The sequence below is a fragment of the Chiroxiphia lanceolata genome, chromosome 9 (genome assembly GCF_009829145.1).
Source record: "Chiroxiphia lanceolata isolate bChiLan1 chromosome 9, bChiLan1.pri, whole genome shotgun sequence".
Classification (NCBI taxonomy): domain Eukaryota; kingdom Metazoa; phylum Chordata; class Aves; order Passeriformes; family Pipridae; genus Chiroxiphia; species Chiroxiphia lanceolata.
This window is the reverse complement of record NC_045645.1, coordinates 17,822,572-17,850,408: the sequence shown is the minus strand read 5'-3', so window position 1 is coordinate 17,850,408 and position 27,837 is coordinate 17,822,572. Positions and strand designations below refer to the sequence as shown.

Here is a 27,837-nt window from a genome sequence, read left to right as displayed (position 1 = left end):
CAACAGCAGCTCTTTTTCCCTGGAGCTTTCAGACAGCTGCCCAGCTTATGTCCTGAAACATGCAATATTATAAGACGGTGCAATATAATTACACTATCCAACATAGAAGTTCTTCCCCAAAACACAAGAGAATTTATAGTTCAACTTACACTCCTGGCCCCAGTAATGTTCTACACAGAATTTCAGCCTTGAAAAGTCCAGCCACCTGAGCAACTCCCATCTCCACCTTTTTTTAAATAAAAAAGATACAGTATGAAATCTCAAGATACCATATAAGCCAGTTGTTATGGAACTGAACCCAAAGAAAATTGTTCTTTCATGATGCATTCGTTATAGGTACATAAGCTATTGCCATATAAGAAAGAAAAATTCACAAAATAAGAAACTGTGTTCCTTTCCTTTATTATGAAGTACCAATACCTTGCATACAACATGCAATTTATTGCTTATTGACATTATTGCATATATCAAAGGGAAAAAAAAATCAGCCAATATCATTTTATGCAAGCTCCTAAACTGTTCAAACAAATATAGAAATGCCTTACAGTATCACTGAAATGCAAACAAATATTTCAGATTCTTTCTTGTAATAAAAAGTAAATTTAAACCCACAATACTTAATCATTTGCCTTACTACGACTGATTACATTTATCACCAATCTGCAGAATTGTTATATTGCATTTTCAAGTTCTTGTGCCATGATAAGGATTGCTACTACAATCAGGTCACATTACTAGTTGAATTCAATAATGTGGTCCTGACATTTTGTGATAGTATTAGTATTTACTGCAAATCAGATTGTCAAGGTTTACCAAAATCAGTCTAGCAGAATCTACGGTTTTCGTCCTTGCTCTGCACATAAGTTAGATATCAAGATATCAACTTTATCAAGTTTCTTCTTAGATAGAAGGTATAAATATTTTTGAATTACAGGCTCCATTACTTATGCTTAACTTGTAACTCATTTGTTCCCAACAGGTTTTGTAATTTGGTTTTATAACAGGTTAGCTGTGCTTACAGGTTAAATTATTCTACATGTATAGGTATCTCTCAATATTAAAGAAAACACTGTTTGACATATGCATGCTAGAAACAAATCCAGGATATTTGGATGTGTGCATATTAAATGTGCAAATTATATAGCCGAGCTCATGATTAGCCCTTTTCCTCCCCTCCCCCTATCATTTGATGGATTTCTCTTGTGAAACTGGAATAGGATTACAATAAACAAAACCAATATATGCCACATTGCATTCAAAATGTTGTGTTCTGTATTACAGCTTAGTATTAATATTTAAATGTTGCTTTCAAACTTAGCAAATTTTTAAAAATACCAAATTTTAAAAACTTAGAAGACAATTTACATGCAACATGTTCCACTTGGGTGCAGATTCTCATATACTTAAATATTTATAGGCTCATAAAAGCATGTCCTGTCCACAAAACAAGTACAATGTTTGACATCCCACACATAGATTAAAAATAAAGATACAATACAGAATATTTTATTTGCTTTTATATTTTCAACTTCAGTAAATAGGAAGTTATAAATAGCACACTGAATCATTATGGTTGATAACAAGCCATGCTGAACTCTTCATAATTCACTCTTTTAGAGACATTTCTTTTATATTACAACTAGGTTAAAAATGTATGTACTTTGTTATAAACGGATGGCCTCAGTGCAGGACATCACACAATGAAACTGTTCTCAGAAGAAACTTTGCCAAAATATTTCTTATACCAAATGATACAATTTATTTCTCCTAGCTACCTTCCATTCATTCTTTACTGAGCTATAAAGTGCTTGGTTATTATAAATAGAGCAAGAATGTCAAAGGAGGTAGCTAGTAGAAATTTTTAATGGGTAAGAACCCTTACCAAGTGTTTTTACCTAAAAGTATGATTTGATGCATAATCCCAGATCTCTAAACAACCCAAGCAGCACCTCTTTCATCTTCTCTGCCATAAAAAGAACTTTTAAATTGCTCAGAAAATCCTAAGACCTTCACCTGTCCAACAGAAATTTTATCCAGGTTTAGATGAATGTTAAAAGTTCATAAATATTATTATTATTTCCATTTGACTGCTGTCAGAATCCCAGCAATTAAGTACTGTTCTTTTTCCAGCTGTATTCCCTAGATAGAGAAATTCAACCAAGAACAAACCTTCCCTCGTGAAGTTCCTTGTAGCCAGATAACGTTGTACAGTAGGCTATTAAAAATATGAAAGGGGGCTGTGATACTTTTCAAAGTCTTCTACACTTGCACTTTTTAATCTGAAAATTCTAGTCCCTTTCTATTTGCTTTATCGATGGCTTTCCCCAGCAGCCAACACTGCACCAGACCCTAAACTGGAGAAATTGTCAAGCAGCCCTTTATTTTTCTTTGAATGGCTCAGCAGAAGCATCACAAAACAATTTTACAAACTTCTCTATTAAGTGGTCTTTTACAGAAAACTTGTATATACATATGCTTAAACACACATAAAGCCATGAAAAAATTCCTCTTCATACAGTAATCAACAACTGATATCCCATTTTATACAGCTTGAAAATTTTAAAGAATAAAATTTCATTTTCCACTGCGAACAGAGATACAGAAACACCTAAACCTTCCTGCTACGTATCAGTCTGCTGTTGACCCAGCCACAGCAGTAGGAAGACATCTGGATCGCTATGTGTGTTCTCAGTCTCCTCCAGCTCTCCTCTTTAAACCTGCCTAAATGCATTTGCTCGCTTGTGTAAGCTTTTACTTTTAAGCTAATGTTTGTTCTGCAGTATAAGTAATTTTCTCCCACAATACTTTAAGATGGAAGTAATTCTCTTCCAGACACCATAACTAATTTTTAATAAACTTTAGTACAAAATTTGGAATTCTTAAGAATTAGTATATGAAATCAGCTACCCTCATTTTCCTGTGCATAGGATATATTTCATTACTCAACAGATTCTATTTTGTAAGCAATTAAGTTATTAAGCTCACTCAAGATAGTATGTATGTATAGAGGTAGAGTAGGCTTCAGGGATGTAATTCTCACCACTGAAGAATTCGCTCGGATAACCATAAAGCATCTCTGTAGTGTGAGGCTCTCAGCTTCACCGAAATCCACTGAAACACTCATTGAGAAAATGAGTATTTGAAGTGTATTTCCTTTCTGCAAGTACTGATTCCACAAATCAACTACAAAACCAGAACTTGACCTACCATTCCCCTGTAGGATTTCTGAAAGTGGTATTTACTAACCATTTGATGAAAATGTAATGTCATAAAAAAGGGAAACTTGCATTCCTACATACAGCCTTACCACTAGAAATAGTCTCTCCCATGATCATCAAGCTGATTTTATGTCACCTCGTACTAAAGAACGGAAAAGAAAAAAAAAATTAAGATAGCTGAACATTTTTACAAGATTAAGTCCTTCCATTTGATATGTCCACAGCAAAGACACCTGGTGACGTGCCAAGAGTCTGCTTTTATAATGCATCTGTTAAAAATATAAGTTTTAAGCCACTAATAAGATATTACATTCAAAAGCAATTGTTACAATGCTACTTATCATGCATTTACTTCTCTTGCATAAGGAAGACACAAGCTTGCAACATTGAATTTCATCAATATTTCACCACATTTTTCAAATTAATAAAGTGCAATTAAAAAATGGGTGCCACAGCTATCTAATTTGCTGTATTATGAGCTTTTAATAGTAGGCAAAAAGTGCCCGGTACTACTGTATTCAGTACATCACAACTTTGGAGCCTGTTTGCTAAAGTCCTTGCCAAAATCACAGGTCTTAATAGTTTTTTTTCAAAGAAAATTGTCTTCTGATGCATAGTGGACACATCAGGACATAGCTGTAATATTGTTTAAAAAAAATTAGAAAATTTAAACCTAATGCATTGTAAAATAGAGTTTTAATTACACTAAATTTGTACAGCAATGCAAAGTACTAGCTGTTTTTAAAAAGAATTGTTCCACTGCCCTTCAATTCTGAATTGTTGCCCAAAGTGTATTATGCCAAGTTTGGGATTTTTTTTCTTTTAAATCAAGTTTTAACATTAATTTTATTTTAGCTTGACTTACTTCACCCCCCCCTCACCCCCCATCAGACACAAGTCTATCTATAAATGGAAGAAACAGACCATTTTAATGAATGGTCTCCACAAAGAACAAAATATTTAAAATACTGAAATATTAAAGATAAATGCTAAATTACGAATTTCAGAATGTTTTCATGAGTTATCACCTTAAAAGTTGCTCCAAATCATCTTATTGATTTTTTCATCCTACTTCCCAAATAACAAAATAACAAAAGCAGACTTCTGCTTTCAAACATATTCTCCAAAATGCTTCAATTTACTCAACTTATTTTAGAAAGGAACAAGCTATTACAAAACGATTCCTTGTTCCAAGGATGTTAAAAGCACAAGAAAAAAGTACTTCACATACACCTTTAAATCATAAAGGTGATAGAAACACAGAGCCTTTTTACACAGCCTAGATTTTGCATTAGATTGACTGAAATCACATTTTAAAAGATACCAGGTTCTGCAAATCAGCATAAAAGGGAGTCAGTTTCTTTCTGCAAAGGATCAACTCTCAAAGACTATGGATTTAGTGGTGCCCAAATGAGGTACTGCGCTCACACAAATCATACAGCTCAGCAGATTAATTGCCAACTCTCCCAAGGCATAAACAGATCTTTTGTCTGCGGGCTTGTGAAGTATTAATAACCATAGAATCCAAAAACCAGAAGTACTAACAATTCTTGCTTTCTCTGTTAAGAAGGCAGGATTGGGAAGCAATTTTAGAAAAAAGCCTGCCCAGCTAAACAGTGAAATTAGGCTTTTAAAAGTGTGTGTTACACTTGTCCAAACAATACTCCCTGATAGCATTTTAACTAGGGTACTAAAGTCACTGCAGCTGCTTTGATTCTAAGGCATTTCAGCCTGCGCAGTCCTCCTGGGGTCTTACAGACATCTGACTCCTGGAAGACAGGAATGTCGAGTCCCTCAGCAGAGCGCACAGCACAGGGCACTCACACCGACGGCAGAGGGGAGAGCTCACGTCATCCAGCTTTGTCAGAGGGAACAGGACTTATCATCCTACACAGGGTAAATGCTTTATCTTTTTCTTTAAAAATAAACAGACAGCCACAATAATTGGGATGTGCGCTAAAGTCTCTGGGAAAATGGATACTTTTAGACCTTACCAGAAGTTACAAGAAATAACAAGTAATGTGAAAAAAAACAACCAAACAACCAAAACAACAAAACAAAGCAAAACTACACCAAGGAAAAAAATTAGAAGTTAATCAGTCCCAATTCCAATATGGTTAAAAGTAAGCAAAACAAAACCAATTTACAGACAAGTATAGCTCTCAAAATCATTTTAAAATAAAACAAAACTCAGAATTTCCTCAAATTGTATTGTAAGTTAGATTTAAGACTATTCCTAGATGATAAGGTTCCTCTCCAATGATTTCCAAACCTTCAAGTTCAGAGAAGGAGGAACTGAGTATCTATTGACAAATGTGTGGTTAAAAAAAAAAATAAAATTTTGTGTCTACAGAGGTGAACTGTTCTTTCTACAGAATTACCGTACAGCTTTACAGAAGTTTGGCACAGTTAATTCAAGAACGTTTTTAGTCAACACCTCGGACTTCTGACTGAATTTACATGGAAAATGTGACAAAAAACCTCAAGACTTCATATCAAATATGCCATTTCTGTGAGAAAAAAACCCAAACATTACTGGAAGTTATACATCATGTATACAGAAGAATTCTATCCCTTTGCAATTAAACTTTGAATCCAAATAGCCAATGGTTAAAAATACTCCAAGGAGAGTTGCAGCACTTCTCAAAGGTAGTAGCAGCAAAGGAAAAAGCACTCCAGTAAAAATTATGTTGTTTCCACACATCATTATCATATTAATTTACAAAAAAAATTCCATGGGCAACCTAGAAGATGTACTATTGCATCTAATCTAGCACAGCAAGTGTGACTCCTTCCCATCCAAATGTGAATTTAACAATTTTTAAGATATTATGTAGTCTTATAATACAGCATTTTAGATAAATTATTTCATAAATTTCCAAAAATGGTTTGCATTCGTATAAGGCAGAACAAAAAGCAGTAAAAGACTTCACAGAATCAAAGCCAAACTTTTAGCTTTTCTTGCAAAAATTAAAAAGTTGTCAAGAATCTTGATTGTTATTCCTAGAAGAAAACATAGAAACGTGACTGGAAAACTGCACCATATCAGGAGTTTGGGGAATTTTTCATTTTCTAAAAAAAGAGATATGTCAGTATTCACTGGATTTATAAAACACATTACTCTGAGAAACCTGAGGTGAAACATTCGAAGCACTGGTGGACGACAAGCAAGTAACCAGTCTACTCCTTTCTAATTTCTGTAGCTTATAACTGCTTAGAACAGACACGTGGAACTCATCTGTGTGAGCTTTTGCTTTTATTCCTCACGGGACAGGATCCATAAAGCGTGGCCCTGGGTGTGCAGGCAGTGTGGCTAGGGAAGGAGTAAGGTCAGTACAGAGGTAATACCTTGTTTCCTCAATAGGAGCATTCCATGGCAGAAATGTGCACTGTTTCAGTGAACCCAAATTATTTTCATAGCAGAAATTTCATTTTATGTATGATTTCTAGGCAGATTTTCCATTTCTGTGAGTTTTGGCTTCCTCCCGTCCAATAAGACAAATGACTTTGTAGCATCCTTTTGCAATTTTGACCATCCACATCACGTTCATAATATCCAAGACAACACTTGAGATAATCCAGGCGCTCTGGGCTGCAAATCCTAATCTGTGGAAAGCTTCTGTTCCAAACGAAGCAATTACGTGGCTGTAATATATAGGCATGACGGCAATCCTCACCACGAAGAACACAACTGTCATCAGCACACCATTCATGATGTTGGCCTTTGAAGATTTGGGATATCCCAGTACTTCAAAAAACCACCTGCAAAAGAAGTGTTCACAGATACCAGGCAGACTTGAAGCCATCTCATTTAAAAAATATTTAACTTTATGGTTATTTTTAATTAATAATTTATTAATTGCTTCTACCCTTCTAATTTCTCAATTATTGCACTGTGTCTTGGCTCAGCTGCAAATTCTTCTGCTTGGCTGCACTTTCTCCCTGCCACTTAAGCAGTGTGTCATAGCCTGTACATTGCAGAATAACACGTAGAAAATCCTAATGTGAACTGTAACCAATTGACAACCAGTGTGCGTTTCAGTGACTATTGTGTAATAAACAATAATAAAATTATCTTTTAAAATTATGAAGACAAATTTATTACTTACTATTACAATTTGTACCAATGGGCAACTAAAATCCTCTTTGTTTCTCTGAAAGCAATTCTAGAATTGTCTTTGGGTATGGTAATCTAGATAGAGCTATAATTTGTCATAATTGGGATTTTCTGACTGCTGCTCTTCAGCCTAAAACTGGAACTTCAAAAACAGACATTGTAAATGGCTCTCAACCAAGTCTCAGCTTGGAATGTGATGCAATGAACAAGATAACTCTAAATAAACTGCCTCTCCATCTACTACTGGGTCACAAATGGTCTTTAAACAAGAATTCTTGCATATTAATTCCTTAGTAGACAGGCATAACTTATCTATTGCCTGGCATACAGAGCCTGAAGATTGAATGCCTAGAAAAAGGAATAATAAACTCCTAATTCTTTGCCACTCATACTTAAACCGGAATAAACGTATGTAAAATTTGTGCAGCAATGGCAGACAGGACCAGAGGAAAATAATTTAAATCACTGTATTCATGATGGGGAAAGGAATGAAATAATCAGTTTATTTAATTTCCAATTAATTAATTAATTAACTAATTTCCAATAAAATACAAGACTAAAAGTATTTAACAAAAAAAACCCCCACAGTTCTAAAACTGATTTTAAAAGTAATTTTTAATTTAATTACCTACAGATTGCAACCTAAGTAATTATAGATATACTAAAAAGATTTGCCAGACATCCAGCTCTAACAGAAATACTCCAGAAATTCATTAAGCATGCAACTAGGACAATTAAAATCCAGGCACTCGAGGTGCCAGTCCAGCCTGGAAGCAGGACGCTTCACCACAGAACACCTACTGGGATGATGAAGAGAAAGATCTGATATGTTTGGTCAGACTAACGGTCAAAGCCTGTACTTTCAATGGTACATACAATGCAGAATCAAAAAGTAATATAAAAAATGGTTTTCAAATATACTGCAATGTGCCAATAGCTAACGGGACATTGGGTTAGCAACTTCCCTCTCCCAGCAAATTTAAAAAAAAAAAACAACAGAAGTCTGTAAATCACAGTTACCATTACAATTTTACCCATCACAGTTCAGAATTAATTATATAAATACTGATATTAACACTAAAATATCTAAATGCTTGGCAGAGAGACAAGATCTCCAATTAGAGATCCCTAACAACACAGACAGGAAATACACAGACAGTTCTGAGATTAGAATATCTTTTTATATTTTAATAATAGCTCTCTTGGTAATACTAAGAATGCAAACAAGAAACATACTGTAAGTCATTATCATTATCTGCTACTTACTGTCTTAAGGGTCTGATTCTCTTCAAATTTAATGGGGGAAAAAAACATGCACTAATGAGATGACATCCCTTAGTGCAAGGGACTTTATCTCCTGCAGTGATTTCTGCTATTCTGAGAAAGGTCTGAATGTCAGTATTCAAAGACTCATGATCTCACCATAGGCATTTTTAAAGTGTAACATAAATTACTTTTAATAGCCAGATGTATCATGATGCTTCCTAATGCCACAGTCTGAAAGGTAAGCATCAGTACAGGTACCCACTGAAACCCAGGATGAATTCCTGTCCTGGCAGAAGTCAGCTGAGAGAACAGCCATTCACTAGAACATGAATATCAATGTAAAACCTAGAATATAGTATCACCCTTTTAAGTTTTAAGAAGGGTTTATTTACTCTTTAGTTTCTCTGCACACACAGAGCACAAGCTACATTAAACTATAATCTCCTACTCATCTGCACTGGCGTAAATAAAAGCACCCTCTGGAGAGCTCCGTTATCCCACCCATTTGTGAACTTTTTTGTTTGGTATTTTCATAAATTTTGGCATTTCATATGAAGTCTGGTCTAATCTAAAAAGGAACTATGGCTTGAATACATCAGTTATAGTGTTGCAGCTATAGCAGCAAAACATCTTCACAGCAAAAAAGACTTCCATATAGTACTCCTTAGTTCTATAAAGTCCCTTTCAGTAGACATTCAAAAACTACAAAAAAACTTCCTGACAGAAATACAAATGCAGATTAGATTTTAAAAGAACTGTGGAAACATTCCCTGACCACTTACCGTTGATTGACAAAAGGAGTGGAGAACTCTGCAAGTAGACGGAAGTTTCCAAATAAGCCAGCAGACCTTTGCTCTGGTTAGCAAAACAAAACAGACATACAAAAATCAACAATGTAGACGTGAAATTGTCATTAAAGTCTTCGAGTATACACAGAACTATACAACATCTCAATTTCTTTGAGAAATTCAGACTGATAGAGAGTTTGCCAGCTGTGGCCACCTTCCTTGCAATTTCAAAATGAGTTTTACCATAAAAGCTGCAATTTCCCTTCAGGTATCTCCTATCAGTAGCTTCTTAGTTCAAATAAATCTTTAAAAGACTTACAGCTAAGTGGCCACAGAAAGGTACCTAGAGAAGACTTGTACAAATAGTCATAGGTTATAATTATCATGATACTATTGCTGTCTAAAAGAATTATAAATATTTTTGATTTCTCAGTGTTTAAACAAGCCCAAACAGGAACACTGTATACTAAAGAAAAATCTCCCTACATTGCTTTAGGAACATAATTTGCCAAAGCAAAGATGAATTCTCAGCTCTAATTTGACAGCAGAAAGAGCACATAAAGCCCTTTCATCCAAGGGCAGAGCTATATCCATATAATAATAACTACTGCTTTAAAAGTTCACGCTAACACTACATTTTCTGTTTACTCTAGCAACAGCTAATGAATTTTCTGCATCACGGATTAGCTTTGGTAGTGGTATTTTCATTTATCTAATATTCAGCTCTAATTCACTTTCATCCATGATAATATTAGTAGATGTAATTATCTTCAACCTGAAACAGAGTATTTACTTGTCAGCATACTTCAGTGCCTTTAAACTGTTACATGGGAAATCTGACACTAATCTGACATCTGGACACTTTTAATATTTTAAGCCTGGGATTCACACAGTGGGCAGGGAAAGAAATGGGGTAAATAAAGTAAATTGTATTTTGTAAGACTGCTTTACAGAATGAGCTTTTCAGAAGAAATTCAAGAGCATTATTCTGTTCTGGACACCAAAGGGATTTCTACCAAGTTACCTGGACATCTTTGAGAAATTCCAGCAGCAGCAATGAGTATCTTAGTCTTTATCCTATAATACAATCCTTCCCCTTTTCCCCTCATTGTATGTGCACCACAGATCTTTATAGATATAAAACAGTTAATGGTCTATTGTTTCCCCACCAAAGCAACCTTAAACAAGAAGTCTCAGAGGATCACTTTGTCATAACTGATTAAAAAAGAAAAAAGTCATGAAACAGAAGAGAAAAAAACCTACCCCAGAAAAAACACATCTACCTGACTATAGTACATTCACCACAGTTAGGGATCACTGACCTATGGCCTTGCAAATACAATCACAGAAACATTAAGGTAATAAAAGACCTTTAAGATCAAGTCCAGTTGTTAACCCTGCACTGCTGTGTTCACCACTAAACCATATCCCCAACTGCCACATCCACACACCTTCTGAACACTTCCACAGACAGCGATTTCATCACTTCCCTGGGCAGCCTACTCTGATGCCTGACCACCCTTTCAGTGTAAAAATTCTTCCTACTACCCAGTCTAAACCTCCCCTGGCACAACTTGAGGCTATTTCCTCTCATCCTGTCACATGTTACCTGGGAGACAGAAACAGAACATAACGACTTGAAACCATTTCCTTCTAATTTTCCGACTAAATATTCAAGCTTGTGCTTTTATTTGAAACCCTTTTCTATAACCATATGAAAAGCCCTTCTGTCAATGCCTCTTTACAGCAAAAACTGAGAAGAGTTTTAACTTCAGCCATTACACATTTTTGTTGAAGGAGTGTAACGCTGAAAAGGCACGTGCTTACCACAAATAACCGATAAAAACATTTAGAAAGAATGATCATTAAAAGTATAAATATGCTTTTCATTAGCAAGTGAAAAATTTTTTCAACATTAAGCAAATGAGATATATAAAAGCATTGTCTTCAATCTCATCTGCTTGTTATGTTACTAGAAAATACAGCACTTACCAGTACAAAATAGTAAGCATACAGAGCTGCCAAGTGATGTATTACAAAAAATTTGTCACCAATTGCCTTCCAGTAGTAAATAATAAGCAACAGATCTACAAAAGAACAGAAATAACTATAAAGAACATTTTATTATATAACCATTGACCTCAGAATAGTTTCTCTAAGTTTTAGAGATATGCCAAGATAGGGCATCAGTAGAAACCTTCTGAATTAATTATCTCTGAAGAGAGCATCTTTATCCTAAAGACTTCATTTCAGTCAAAACATTAAACAACAGTATTCTCCCAACAATCGCGATAAATTATTACTTTCCCCATCAATGGAAGGACAAAAGCAATAACTTTAGCTGAAATATTTTGGAAGAAAAAGTGGATCCTGAATCTCATAGTGACTTCACACTTCTGATCCCAAAAATCTGGAACAACTGACAAAAAAAAAAAAAAAAGGGTGGGGGGTCTACAGGGGGCATAGTAAATACACAAATACATGCAATAAATGCAGGGATCTATTATGGGGAACTTCTGAATCAAAAACAGGGAACCACTTACCAAAATATTTTGCAAAAGGCACTTGGAATGAGAAGCATATTTATTTAATCCAAATTTTCCAATTACTGCAAAAATGACATAGTGGACCTGAGTTAACGTTATAGGGAAAGCTTTAACAGAAAAGTTCTTTCTTCTCTCATGATGGCCTGAGATTTCAGATTTTCTCTTCTGTACTGGAACAAGCAATTTCTGACCCTGCTTTCTCCAAGTGAGTACTCTGGACTGGAATATTAGTGACCAAGGTTCCAAATCAAAAACTTTACCCCTGTGTCTTTTTTATGTCAAGTGTCTGCCTTGATCTCTTTTATATTAGCTATCCTCAGGCAGGGCTCTATATCATCTGACATAGCCATTCCACTTCCTATTAATAATTAAACATTAACTATATAAGGAAGTGAGAGAGAATGAGTGGCCAGGTTGAGATCCCTGTTCAAAGGCATTCATTAATTCATAATTAAAATCTAATGCATAATTATTCAAAAAGAGATACTGATTAATTTAAACATGGGAGAAGAAGTTATAGAAAAAACAGACTTAAACTAATCCACAGTTTAACTGAATGTGCCGATCATTAGATTATCAATTCCACTGGGGTAAGTAATCTAATCTGAGAGATAAACAAGTCCATGGCCCAGTCTCTGGCCAGAGACTTCATCCTAACACAACAAGTTTTTCCTGAAAGTAGTTCAAGCATTTTGTAGCAAAATTTCCATGACAATTTTAGTAGACAGCAAAATTAAGAACATAAAACTTACGTAGGAGTAAAGACCATAGCAAGAAAATAATTTAAAACTTCCCTGTTTTATACATGACTAACTTTTGGCTTAAAGTGAGACTAAAAGACGGGCAGGCAAGATCCAATGGCATCATTTGCCTCGGCTTGTATTGAGGGTTACTAAAATTCTTCTGCCAGCATTCTGAGGTCACAGGAAGAAACATATGATAAAAAAAGCTACAAGTTGTAGACACTGTGAAGGGAGTGAAGGGCACTGCTCTAACACCTCCTCAATTGGCCAAAGGACAAAACTGAGCTGGAGTTGGTGGTTGCATATCAAACCATCACAAAGCCACACTGTGGCATTTCCTCAGTGCTTGGGGAAATATTCCATCTTTCACATCTGCTAGCAAGATCCTGTGATTTCACCACAACCCACAACTCCATTAGCAGTTATAAAGCCACAGCAGAAATTGTATTGTATGCACATATCACATCTTCAGCATAGCGGCTTAGTATGAATATATAGGTGTAGTCACTCAATATAAATATACAGGTTGCATGTGTTATATACACATTGCATAATTACCAGAAATGAGGTAGCCTGTGGTAATAGCAATATTCAGCTTCACAATTGAAGGGTCACCCCTGTAAACATACCAAAAATACATAGTTACAGCCTTTATAACAAGGTAATTTGCAAAGGACATACACATATCAAACACAATGTCCATCAGGTCACCTTATCGTTGGCTCATCAGTAAGATACTACACAATCTGGTTAAGAAAGGTTCTAGTCATGAAAATTGATTCCTTTTCTACCCAGATAAAAGACATCCACTAACTACCCTAATGAAGATCAAGCCCTGCCTTGCTAGAGGTTAGAACTCAAACACAGCAAGTACTCCAAGCTGGCTTCTCTTGAAACTAAGGATGAAAGAGAACAGCCCAGTCAGTGTCTTCTAGCTTTAACTGACACTCTGTGTCTCCATTTTTGTTTTCTGCCTGTGTCAAAACCTTCCTAAGGATGACAACAATGCCTTGCTCAGCTGGTGCTTTTCATATTCATAATCAGATGGATGCTTATAGGGATAAACAGAATAGAAGCAGACATGAAAGGAATTATTTGCCAGTTCTTTGAAGCCAAGGAACCTTCGAGGAGAAATGCTTTTCAGAGAAGTTTCACACCTTTTTGGTGTCAAACATGCAGCAGGCAAATCTCTCCGTAGCACACACACAACTTCAGTTCCTCTACAATGTTCAACAAACCCAAACTTGTGATTACAAATGAAAAAAGGGAAGCATCCACCATTACGGCAAGCAACATTTGTACTTTCCTCTACTGTCCTCTCTGCATTCCTACTTTGAGGAGTTTGGTAAGCAAATCTCTTTCCCTTGACATAAAGATCATAACTTATTTTTTTTTAAGTAAGTTGTGCAACTAATCTAGCTATGTTTTGTGTAAGTATGAATCGAGTTTCAAGTGACAGATCAACCATTCATAAAGTGTGGACTGCCCAAGACAAGCTGTGAAAGCAACCTTTGTTGTAAACTTTCCAAGAAAAAAGGAACCTAACTGTGCTTACAGCCACCTCCAGTACAAAGTCTACCTCAGCCAGAACACAGTAAAATGCTATTGCTTAGCTTAATTTCCTAATCCTATTAAAAGGAGCAGAGAAAGAGATTTCCTGTATTATTAAAATCTGTTCACTAAATTTTAAGGCTTTCTTAGTGTCTGAAACTAACTGCTTCCCTCGGTGAGAGGGTAGCTAACAGGAAAGTAGGACTCCCAAAATCAGAATTGTGCTGTTAGGCAAAGAAAAAACACTATCAGGAGAGTCTGGAGCTCACTCCATCTCTTAAGGTTGGCCATAGGGGTGCTCTTGAAAACAATTGAGATAGGAACATTTTTCCATAGCTTCAAAACCTGCTTTCATGCGCTACCTAGGTTGTAGGTTGAGTGCATCTTTAGGTTTAGACATAGAGCATAGATAGATGTGTTCTCACAACTTTAGCAGAAACTCTTTAGTTACAGCCCTCCTGTTAGAGCTCCCAGATGCAGCAGCAGCTTCACAACCCAACTTCTGCGTGATCCCAACACACTTCAACGCATCAGCACAAAGACTGAGCCTTCATATTCTTCTCCAGAGAAGACTGAGTATATGAAATTTATTCCTTGATATTGGTAAACATGACTTAACTGGATGAGACAGGGAATGGTTCACTTCCCTTCTTTTTTCCCCAGAGAATGGTCACTTTGCAACAAACCTCCTCTAGACTTTCTAAACCAACACTTCAACAACATATATGGCTGCACTGTCCATCTGTCTCTTCCCTTCAAGTAAAGTCCATGTTAGAATCCCAAATTAATCTCAATTAATGGAAAACTTAGAGTTTAGTCTAAAATATTCTAGATTTCCTCATCTACCTCCTTGAATGGAAAGTGCAATGGAGTTAATGAGCCCTGATGTTTGCAAGCCTAGTTTTGATGCAAGCAAGAGCCAGGAATGACAACAGGAGTGACTGAATAAGCAAATGGGAAGAGCTATCTCTTTGGTGATTGCTAAGGAGGAATGTGTGGCAAATGAATTACACGTGAACATGCACAGGCAGACAGAACAAACAAAAGTATGCAACTGACTTTCTTCAAAGTTCTTTGCAGATACAGTCATATAAAAGGCTAATCAAACATCAGACTTTGAAAACTGTATGATTTAAAGTGAACAGTCATAGGAAAGAGTCTACAACTTAATTCATTTGATTTCACTTATTTACATCTTCTTCCCTCTCCCTATCTGATCTCTACCACCTCCACATTTCCTACTGTGTGATTCTCACCACCTCAAAAACAATTTCTACATAGTTTATGTTAGCTAGTCTGTAGTACATATAGAAAAAAAAGGAAAAGTGCGAGGAGAAGTTCCAGACCATAAAAAATGTATATATACACAACACTGATGCTTCCCTGTAACTTACCAATGCTCCAGTCTTTGTTATGAGCTATCCTGTCTATTTTTAGTAATACACAATTCTCTCTCCATTGAACCCAAACCCTTAGCAGGAGTTCTGATCCCTCCAAGACATTGGGGTATCACTATCACCATGTATTTAAGCTTTGCATGAACCCAGAAGTTAGGCTGGCATATGTAGAGGCTCAGAACTGGTGATTTTTCATTATAGATAATAGATTTTTTCATTATAGATTTCTTTAAATTCTACAGAAAAAAAATTATTGGATACTGTCATACAGTCAATGACTACACAAAGATGGTGAAAATACTAAAGGAAAAGATTGTCTGTAGTGAAACCTCCCAGTAGTCAAAAATCTGAGCATTTTCAGACTACCTGGGCTAGAGCTGTGCAACCAACCTGCATGAAGGATTCCTAGATATTTACTCACAAACTATTGAAACTAGATTCACAAATATTTCTTGTGTTATTAATGAGAGATTCCTACAGAAAGGCTTATGCATCCTTCATGTCTGTAATGACCAAGTCCCACATCTTATAAGGGCATTACATTCCCAGACTGAGCAGCCCTATAACAGTACATCTGGTGTTTCCCATAGAATTTGGTTTTTTCCTCTTCAGTCTTACTAAGGCTTCATAAGCAACATTAAGTTTTCAGTATATTACACAAAAATATCTATTTATGTATAATGCAACGAAAAATTTCTCAAACTTACTAAGAGCAAAAATAGTTTGATTCCTGTTTAATTTGAATTTTCTTGGAATTGGCTTCTGAAAATTTAGGAAATGTAAAGATCCAATTTATTTTTCATCACCAAGAGGCTTTATTTCTTCCATTCATGACTTCTTTTGTACTGTTTAGAACAACATCTCCTCAGACAAACTAGGATAAAAGCTCCTATCTGAATAAAGCCTACAACACTCACCAAGAGAGCCATAATACATGCTGCTTTTCAACTGGTTAGCAGATCTCATAAGATATTCAGACAGTATTTGATCTCTCTAAAGATATCAGATGCATAAAAAAAAACCAGCCAACTTAATCATATATCACTACATACAGAAGAGGCCAATGTTGCCTAAATATATGTTATGCATTAGTGTTACATATATTAAAGCCACATAACAGTCCATGCAGAACGCTTCAAGAACCCAATCCTGTCTAGTCCATGCTACATGTCATTAACTTACAATAATGTAAGAGCAGAACAAGCATCAGATACTGTATTTATGTGAGTTTAAACTGACTCCCGGTGTGGTCCTTTCACAAGGTGACATGCAACAGTCTATGACAGAAACATGAAATGAAACTTAAAATAATTAGTTATTCTTCAGGAAAAATATGGTCTCCTCCTCCTATAGGGAAAGAGTTCCAGAGGGTAATGAGTGAAGTATTAAAACACTGGTACCAATCTATAATTAACTCAAACAAAATGAAGCCATATTGTTCCTCCTCCCTCAAAAAAGTGAAACAAAACAATATCATTAAAAAAATCAAGAAAATATAAGCTTACTATATTTTGTTAACTAGATAAAATATTAGAAGCTGATTTATTAAATAGTCCTATTGCTTGTGAAGGGTTTAGCTCTTGAAACTTTCATACTTTTACTAAAATGAAGATTGAAGGAGCTTTATGGGAGGCAGAAATATAAACATCTTCATTTATCAATTTAGACATATATATTTTAGACATATAATAGGCCACTCCAACTTTCACAGAGACATACACTCTGCAGATCTGTAAAAGCTTTTCAGTTCACTTTAAAATTATTAAAAAGCATAGTATCAGTCATGCTGACTTAGTTACAGTTTACTCTTTAGTAATTTAATATGCTATTGCAAATCAATTGCTTGTATTTTATCTATTCTGCTTCACAGAAACACACTGAACTAAGACACTAATACTGACAAAATAATTATCAGATTTTCAAATAGCACAGACATAAAACAGACACATCACAACTGCATATTTTAAAGGGAAATGAAATAATTATTTCAGTAATTAATACACTTCAGGATTTTTTTTTCTCCTCAATTATGTTATTTTATTGTGTAAACACAATATATAGTAATGTGCCTTACCAGAGACGGTCAGCATTAACAGCATCATCGTACAACAAAATATATAGGCAAAACCCTCCAACCACCAAGGCGTGGAATGTGGACACTGTCCTGAAAAAGAGACCACAGTCACAATGGCATACTGCCATCACAACTTCTATACTGTGCTTAAGGTAGGATGTTTCCAAAGACATCTCAACTGTATCTAGATATTTCTGTGGAAGACAGTCATCTGGTCTTTACACTATATCCAGCCACTTACCCAATGACAGGCGGGAAAAAAAACAGTCAAAAAGAAAGAATCTATAAGATTGGAGCGAGATTGGCGATACTAGATAGAAAGTAGAGCCTCAAAAAGTAACACAGATCTAAATTTTCCTCCAATTATTCCATATATTAATGAATCCTTAAAGACAATATGATATTTAGTTCTCTAAGAAATGCTTTCTGGATTGTCCCATTTGCTGGAAAATTTGTGTGCATTTCATATTCGGATTGGCTCATGAGTCCTGCAGCAGCAGGTTTCTCTTTTCAGGCACCAAATTAATAGATGACCCATAACAAGTCTGCCAAGTTCAGGTTTGGAAAGTGGCATTAAATGAAAAATCTTAAGTTTCAGACAGAACTTCTAGCGCATTTGAAGTAGTCTGGTTTTCAAAGATAAAACTTCTATAACAAAATGTTGTAGCTGAGTACCCGAGGTGTAATAGCTACAGGTTCATACGAACTAGCAACTTGCAGCTTTATTTATACTTCTCTCGTTCGATATGCCACAGTAATCAGAGTTGCCTTGTCCCTGCTTCAGTACTCAACACTTTTTTTTTCCAAAGACAATAGTCTCCAGTATACAGGCTGCATGCACACTGCAGATAAACTCTGCATGTTAACAAGCACTTAAAGAGAAATACCTATTTACAGAGGCCCCAGCAGGGGTTTCTGCCAGCACACAGGCCAGCACCACTCTTGCCCTTTTGAGTCCACATGTATTCTTGGAAGGTAGAACAATGCAATGGGCATGGGTCCAAACTGTAACCTTCTTCCTCTAGCCATGGGTTTAACAATACTATAAACTGCATCTAATATGTGTAGCTACTGTCCACTTTCCCACTTTTCAAGTGTGACTAGGAATACAGAAAAATTATGTGACAAAACAGCTGTACTGAATCATGGATACTGTTTGAAAGATGAGAACTAGGTTCAATGCTGTGTGATTGGAAACATCTTCACACCATATTCACAGCATAACAATATGCACACAAATGTACAAATGCTGTTAGTTACTAGACTAGTCTCTGTACACACTGAATACATGTATTTGGAGGTCAGTAATATTTTAAATGTCCTTAAGGCACTCTCAGGAGTCTAAACTCTTACCATTCAAGATTTGAAGAAAACATCTTCCTTCCTGTGGAGACTTTGCAAAGAAAGAGCAGGTTATAATCCCTATTCTGTTTCCAGAAGTTATATTATTATCTATTGGCATAGAAAATTCTGTAACTTTTCATAAAAGAAGACTCTATTTACAATTTATTTAAAGAGTGTCATCGTGCTATTTTCAGCACCTTTTCAATAGTGTTCCAGCAAATTAAAGGAGATTAATATAATATGAATAGTCAAATGTAAGAGAAGCTAGATGAGAACAATTAATAGCCATTATAGCACAGGTTACATTTCCCCCCACCCCCTTTTTTTAACAAAGAAAGAAAATTTAATTATGAAATTTTAATGAAATTACTTAATTAACAGGTCTACTCTTACAACACGGAATTAACAAAGATAGGAACTTGCTTCCTTTTTTAAAACAAAGTAAGGCACGCAGTATTAGTGTTTGAGAAATAACCTGGAATTTTTGAACTTGAGGAGAGGATAATGCTGCAAGAAGGAAATTTGTCCTAGAATATATTCATGAGTTTACAGTTGCATTTGTCTCTGGAGTGGCTGTTTATCCGAACCTAAGTGTTTAGAACGCAAGCTAGACACAAGCATAGCACTTGAAGGGGGAGAAATAAAAGGAAAAAAAAAAGCAGCAGAAGCAGATTTCCTCCCTAACTCTGAAGTTTCTCCATAGAAGACGGGACAGAAGAAGGGAAATAGTACAACACTGCATTTTAATATGGAATCTAGGTCAAGCTACCAAGCTCCGTACATTTCCTTGAAATTCCTGTCAAAGCTTGCAGCCTTTAACTCCTCGTTGAACTGCAAACAAAAATGTTGCAAACTCAGCAGTGCATACTTGTTCCTTCATTAATATATATATTTTTTTCACAATTACTTAATAGCAGTACAAATGTATATAGGAGAGGTGACAGGAATTTATGCACAACAACTTGAGGAGTTACACTACATCTGTGTCAAAATATAGTTTTTAAATCATTTTGAGCATCTGCATACTTAAGATGCCAGAACCACTTACTTTATTGGTTCTTAATTGTTGGAAGGTCAGAATGAACAGATTGACAGTATGGAAAGAGCTGCAGCTCAAATTCTTAATTACAAAGCCCTCCAAACTGTAACAATATATTTTCAATGCTACAGCCCCTTTCAGGCAGATGCACTCTTCCAGACCCAGCTAAGTTGATAAAAATGCATAACCATCCTCTGTGCCAGTTTCCTTCAGGACTGCCAACAGAATCATTTGTGTGTGCACCCCCTACACCAGTTCAATACAGGACAAAATAACAACCATCTACTTTTAAATCATTTAAGTTAACCCAACTCATTCATTGGGAGACAGTAACTTACCTGCAGAGCTGTCTGCCAGAATAAATATATATCCATCTAGCCTCTCTGAACTTACAAGATTGAGGTGTCTCTTAATTTGGTGAAATACTGGAGTGATGAGGCAGTTTGACCAAACACTGTGTTTTGGTTAGCAGAGCTGAAGTAGGACAAGCACAGTTAACCTTTCTTTCACTTCATGCCCTCCTCAGGTATAACATCAATAAACTGTTGATGAACCATGGTTTGTGTTTCATGCCTTCTAACTCCAGAAACGGATGAAGTCCTGGATCACAGCTCATCTCTGTGCCAACATCTACACCCTGCTATCAAGCCCAAGAAAAAACGCAGAAAGAGGTAAAAAAGGACATAGCCTGGGATGCTGTATCAACTTGAGCAGTTAAACATCTTACTACAAAGTAGCCCAGAGATTATGGAGCAGCTTATTTCCAGCACACTTGTTATGTTCGAAACAATTCATATGTTATTATGCAAAGCACTACACCAGCACATGGGGTAAGTTCTCACAAAGCTTATTATGCAATTCAAGGGCCACTTGATATGGCTTAGAGACAGAAGTTCAGCTCAAATGTTAACAGTTTAGTTTCCCTGTCTGCCTCTATTATCAGTTGTAACAGAGAGATAAACCTAAGCTGCACTGATATTACGAACTGCCATCCTACAACGTTGTTCTGGCAATAGGTAATTATTCAAAGATGGAACTGAAATTAAGATGATGCCTTTAAGAACAATGCAAGCGGACATTTGCCAAATGGAAGGGCAAGACTATTTGAGTTGCTAATGCTGCCTAGAACAATAGAAACAACTTTAAAAGTATCCACCTGATACTACCTCTAAACATCACTGAGGAAGAACAGTGATGCAACTAATGCATTTTGAGTGCAGTGACAGCCATGCAGTACATATTTTTGAGCTTTGAATCTGATAAAGGTCTGAAAAAATATTTTAAAGTTGTAACAGGCTACTCAAACAAAGTTGTACTGTACCAACTGGAGAACCCTGTGTACTACAAATACCCTCTCAGAGTATTATATTGCAAATAAAACCTCACTGATCATCCCATTCCCAATTAGTACCCTGTAGTTCCTTTATGGCTTAAGAGAGAGGGAAGTGCCCAGGAAAGAATCACAGGGTGAATAAGTTTCTAACAGTGCTCTATCTGAGGAAACAAGTGTAATGCAGGTGGGTCCATCTCTGTGATGGAATGCAGAAACACAAAAGGAGTGAGGAAGGTTTTTAGATTGAGTTTCCACAACTCTTTCCTGAATGTATACCCTGTGTCTACCATAGCTTCTTCTTATTGCAGTCTCCTTTCCAATCAACACATAGATGTACCTGTCAAACCTGACTCTCTTAAACACTATACCAAATATTAAATTTCTTGGAAAACCATAACTTACATAAAACAGTTTGTAGTGTAGTAGCACAAGAAACAGAGAGCAAACTGCTCTGCACCCAAAAGCGTGCCCATAGATACACTAGCATTTAGATCACGCAATAAATTGCAATAGTTTTGATTTTCATATCAGTTTGAAATGGAATTTTGTATCTCTTCTCTTTACTAGAAGTGTCACAGAGCGTCACTTCAGCATATTACCTCTCACCAGGCACTGTTTCCTTTTTTTACTGACTTTCACTTCAGCACCACTGTTTAACAAAGTGTTTAATGGACAAGTGTTTGTAATGCTGTGTGTACATGAAGCGGTCTCAACGTTTCATATGCATAATTTGTCGAGTGCTTGAAGCCAGCCCTCAGATCTTTACATACGTTTAACTAATAATTTAACTACTAAGGTTTCCTGCAGTCTTATATATATACACACAGGTAGTTCAGGTGTTGATGATTTCAGGTAAGTCACTAGCTGTAGTTGTTTTGAACACTCTACCTTGAATTCCATTCAATCTTCCTTTTCTGGCTGAGATTTTTAAAACCAGGTGTTATTCGTGTTGACACCCAGGAACTTAAAACATGGAACAGGAGCTGAAATACAGTAAAACTGGCAACAACAATGCCGATAGTCAGGTTGCTGAAGGAAGCCATTGTTCTTCAGCCTGTGAAGAGAAGCAGAAGGTAATTTCAGTCCATTCTCTATTTAACTATTTTAAGCAGACACAGAAAGTGTTTTTGACAGGTAACTTATCAACACAAATATTATTCACTAAAAGTTTCAACCTGTTCAGTGTTTCTACTTAAGCCTTTAATAGTATAAAATTATGCCCAGAGTTTTATATCTAGAAGTTACATTTGGTTTTGTTTTTAACATTTGCACACTATATACAATTTTGTGACCCAAAGTTGCATGTATTTTATCTTTACAGAAAGGTCAGGGAGGACCAATGACCACTGCAACTGCCAGCTCTAAAGCCTCCACTCCTGTCCCAAGAAGCTCCAGAGTTAAAACTCGTCTCATTCTTACCAGATTGACTGCTGCCAATTCTAAAACACAACAATGAAATCAGATAAGCATAATAGCGAGGTTTTCGAGTCAGCCTCGGGGAGCAAAAGCCTCACTGCAGCTTTCTTGTTGTGTACTTTACAAAGATAATAGTTCTCAATTTGCACTGTGTTCACACTTGAGGGCTCATCTGTATTTTAGATCTTTTCTTCATCACTGAAGTCTAAACTTCGCACAATTTCACAGCATACTGAAAAGCTTCCTATCATCAGAACTAGTGGACTTTTCAGTTGCTGCATGTTTAGCTGTTTCATGAGGTCTAAATAAATAGTTCAACAATTCTAAACATAAGTGTCAGTCTCTCAATGCTTCAGGTCACTTCGCCCGAGTCACCAGTATTTGCAAAACAGAATGATATTTTTCCAGAAGCCACAAACTTCTGACATACATCTCCAATTTGATGGTGATGTGTTTTTTACTCCAAGACTGGCAGAGGTTACAAACTTATAAGACATCAAGTTACATTAAGTCAAACAGAAAAGGGGAAAAGAAAGGCAAAAGGCCTCCTTTAAAATAATTAAATAATGATTTTAGTATCTATTCAAATAACTGCTGTCACTTTGGTTTTACTTATGAAATATATAAAAATAAAATTAAGACATACAATAGCATAACAATGTTACTAAAGCAACCGAATGGTCAGCAAAAATTGATACAATTATATAATACACCTATGTCCACCTTTATTTCACATGCATTACAGAATGAGTGAACATGCTTTAGATTTTTGAAACTGTATCTGCATTGCAGGTGGTAAGAAACTTGAATTTCAGCAGGAAAAAGAAATAGAGAAATCCACCAATGAAAATAATAACTTTTTCAAATTAAGTACAATATTCTTACTTTGCAGGGTAAATGGTGAGTATATTGAAACAGGTAGATCAGGAAAAAAATACTTTTGTCTTCAAAGATGTAGAAGCAGAAGGTTCGATGACCTCAAATTTTTTACCCTCCATCTCCTTTTCTATTTATTCTCCCCAGAACTGAAGAGCAATAAACATCCTCTGACTGGTACCCACAGAGCTACAGCTATATAAACAGAATGCAGGACAAATAAGAGTAGATTTGCTGAGTTAAACCTGCACCTATATCATATGGATTTCATGTGTTTACTTCAGACCACCTTTAATCCTGTCCTAGGGACTCCACGGTTCTTAGAACATATTTGATGTGCTCCTAGGGCCTATCTAGGGCTTGCATGCTCGGATAGCTACTCAACACAATCAAAGGGCAGCAAGTGGGGGTGATCAGAAGATTTAGTTCCTAAACACAGTTTTAATCCAAACTATAATTTTAATGTACACATGCTGCAGTGCATTGCATCAATGTAGTTGATTCCAATTGTTTTCTGGTTACCTGTTCTAGTTCAGCAGCATACTAATCCTGCAGTTTTAATGGTACTCTATTAAAATTTCCAATTTCAATTACTATCCTGAATATTCAGTATCCTCAATTCTCCACATACTTCTTCATCTGCCTCCACTGACCAAGAATATCAAAACCCAAATCAAACTTTACACAGTTTTTACACAGTTTAAAGTACCTGAGTCAATGGGTGTTAAACTTAATTTTCTAAAACTTTACCATTTGAAGAAACATCAATTTAGTATCTTCCATTTTAAACCCATTGAGAAGCACTGTATGTTACAGATTCTACTCCCAGGGCCAAAAACTTTGTTATTACATCACTCATTATAATAACCAAATCTCCTCTTGGACAATGTAAGGAAAAAAAAAATCAGTTGATTTAATTCCTAAAGTGAAGGAAGCCAAAATCCAGGTGAAGGACAATTCTCTTCAGAAAAACAGCAAAATCACTGAATATCATAACACCTATCTCATCCTTTTGACTAAATATAGCAATTCTCATGATGCTACAGATTTATTCATCTGCAATGACTACACTAGTACCTCTGAGTTTCAAAGACACTGACATAATCTCTTGGACAGAGAAAGTCATGTTTTGTTTTGCTTCCTTAGTACCAGAAGATTTTATTACATAAATAATGTTTCAGTGTTTGACAGGTGTTCATTTTAGTACAATTATGGAATTAAACAAAAAAACCTTCCAACCAACCCTTGCAAGAACGCATTAGAAGACTAATCTTTCTCCTAAGAAACTTGTACTGTTTCTTATTTTAAGAAAAGCGACTTTCACTGAAAGTGCCTGATCTGACTTCAGAAGTTTTAGCAGCAATACTGAACAATGATGCCCACAAAGGAGAAAGGTATGATGGTTTAGAGAAGAAAAGAGAGGCAGAGAAGACATATAGTCAGTCAGCCTCTGTGGTTGGTCTCACAGATACCCAGTTTGCAAGCCTGATTCATACAAGCTTATCACAATAGACGCTGTTTAAGTAAAGAACTACCAAGTCCAGGAATAATTTCATGTTTAATTCAGCAAATTAATAGTGTTGTATTTTAATTCAATTCAAGGATCAGGTGTAAACACAGTGTTTCATGTGAGATCGAAAAAAAACAGTTCAGCCATAAACATTTTTTCATGTCTCTTAGTCATTTTCAACTATATCTTGTTTAACATGAAAATTAACTGTTGTTTAGCAGACTCCCTTTTAATTTACAAGAAAACATTCATGTTGTCAAACAAAAGCTTATGACTTAAAAGAAACATAACAAGCTTCTGATTACATACAATTTCTTTGCCCTGAGGACAGTGACCAAAATTAGTAGGTCAAAGGCAGCTCCAACTACACTATGCTTTTTTTTCCCCCAAGTATCTTCTTATAGCTGTCCAGCAAAGTCTGATTAAGTTACAGAATTTAGTGGATATACATGAGCAGACACTTTATCACTCAAACTGCATAGTCATTGATTACCATTCAATCAGCTGATGCGGGTTTTGACCTAGTGGAAGGCTGGGTGGGGAGGGAGGTTTAGTGTAACTACTTTGTAATTCAGGAGAAAAAAGTACTATATCCAGGTTGGTTCTTCACCACTATTTTTTTAGCAGTAGTATTTTCCTGGCTTAGCCAAAATTACTGTCTTAACCATTCAGTTAGACAATAATTACACATGGTTAGAACTTCACTCTTTCAGCTTTTCAATGAAGTCTTCAGGTAAATAAACACTACCAAACACTTGAAAGTACAATTTTCAGCAAGATACTGCTTACATACGTCTAGTGTGATTTCAAATTACTCTATTGACCCAGTAACTTCGAAAAACTTAATAACACAGCTTTTCCATCATACTCAGTAAGAGCTAAAAATATGTTGTTTTCATCTGCTATTAACATGCAGCGGTTTTCCCCGCAATTCTGTTTCTACTTGAAATTTAGAAGAAAAAGCACAACATTAAGACTCCACATTCATTCACCGAAAATATGAAAACATTAGGAACTTCTGACAGAAACAAGTCTGCACTCACTGGAAGAAGATAAAGGAGCAGAAGAGTTACCAAGCATTGTACCATCAAAGGCATTTAACATTTATGTTCCCCTCATCTTACTGTTTCCACATCAATTCTTCACATCATAAAAATAAGAAATGCAATAGTATAGCCACAAGACATGGTAAGAAGGTGCAGTTGAAGGTTTAAGGCCCACAGCCCTTACTTTCTTCAAGACTGGATTCAAGATGAATTGGATCAATTTCCAAACAAGATTACAACCTAAAGCTGCTAGTGATACCAGGACATCCCATTCAGTCCTATGCTCTCCTGATCCGCTTGAAACTGAAAGCCAAATCCCGTAGCTGTAAAACTTGTCACACCAATCTGCAGTGAGCAACTCTGGACTGTTTGCACATTTTCTAATAAGCCCAGTAATAAAACATCTGCAGTGCTGGAGCTTTGCTATGCGGTTGGCTCTGAAGGGTAGTTTCTATTGCTCCAGCTAGATTAGATGTACTGCGTTGACATCTTACTTAGCTCGGTAAGCAGCATTAAGGAGAAACATGACAAAATTCAAGCTACTCACAGCTTAAGCCATCCCCTTTTCTATTTAAGGCTATTCACCCCCCAAACTCCACTCTGCTTTCCGCTCTTAGAACACCAGAACCACCGGCAGACTGGCTCACTTTTTATAAAGGGTGAGGTGTCCGCTGCGATACCATTTACCGAATTTCCTCAAACCCTCCAAGGAACCGGGAGCCGCGAAGCCACAGCGAGGGAAACCCCAACACACACAGCCAGGGACACCCCCCCCCCCTCCGCTCCAGGCCGACCCCGCGGGGTCGGGGCGCTGCCCCCGTGCCGGGCGTTACCTCGCCTTCCCCGAGCGCCGTTTCCCCCGGCAGCCCCGCACGGCTCAGGCGAGCAGCGCTCACCCGCCGCGCTCGCTCCGCCCGCGCCACCCGCTGCCGCTGCCGGGCGGCGGGAGGAGAGCGACAGCCGCGGTGCCGAGCGCTGTCAGCGTGCCCAGCGCCGCCGGCTGCGGCTTGCGGCCCTCAGCCCCCGGGGCGGACCGACGCGGACGGAGGGACGGGAAGGAGCCGCTCCGCGCGGCCCCGCGGGGCGGGGGAAAGGGCCGCACCGCCCCGCCCCGCCCGGCCGGCACCGGCCGCTCAGCGCCCCCCGTCCGCCCTTCCCCGCCCGTCGCACCTGGGAGCGAGGTTACGGGGGCTGCGGCGCTTCCTCCATCGGGGTCGGGACAGCCCTTCCCGGGCGCAGGATGCTCCGGCTGGGATCGAGTTACGGCAGTCGGAGCCTGAAAGGGTGCCGAGCCGCCGCCGCCACCTGCCGCCGGGTCCGCTCGCCGCCTCCGGGGGGACGCGGCTTCCCCGGCGCCTCCCGCCCGCCCCCTCTGCGCTGCAGCCTCGCGGAGCGGGGCTCCACAACCCAGGATGTTTTACAGCCCGGGACCGTCCTGCCGCTCCTCAGCGCGGCCCGGTCGCAGCCGCCGGTAACAGCGCCCGGCGGAGCTAAATGGACGTGGCTGAGAACGGCGTATGCGTTGGGAGGGCAAAAACCCCAGGGAAGCATAGCATCTCACCTTCCAAAAACA

The 27,837-nt window shown here is 37.3% G+C and overlaps 1 protein-coding gene across 1 annotated transcript; it reads right to left on the bottom strand.

The window, feature by feature from the left end:
* Positions 1–386: 386 nt before the first annotated feature.
* On the bottom strand, positions 387–27,566 carry LOC116791071 (TLC domain-containing protein 4-B-like). The gene is given in 8 exon segments (XM_032696745.1): positions 387–6,980; positions 9,384–9,435; positions 9,438–9,456; positions 11,382–11,476; positions 13,237–13,295; positions 17,701–17,790; positions 22,305–22,470; positions 27,435–27,566. Coding segments are annotated over 7 exon segments (786 nt in total). The 5' UTR covers positions 22,460–22,470; positions 27,435–27,566; the 3' UTR covers positions 387–6,664.
* Positions 27,567–27,837: the final 271 nt, after the last annotated feature.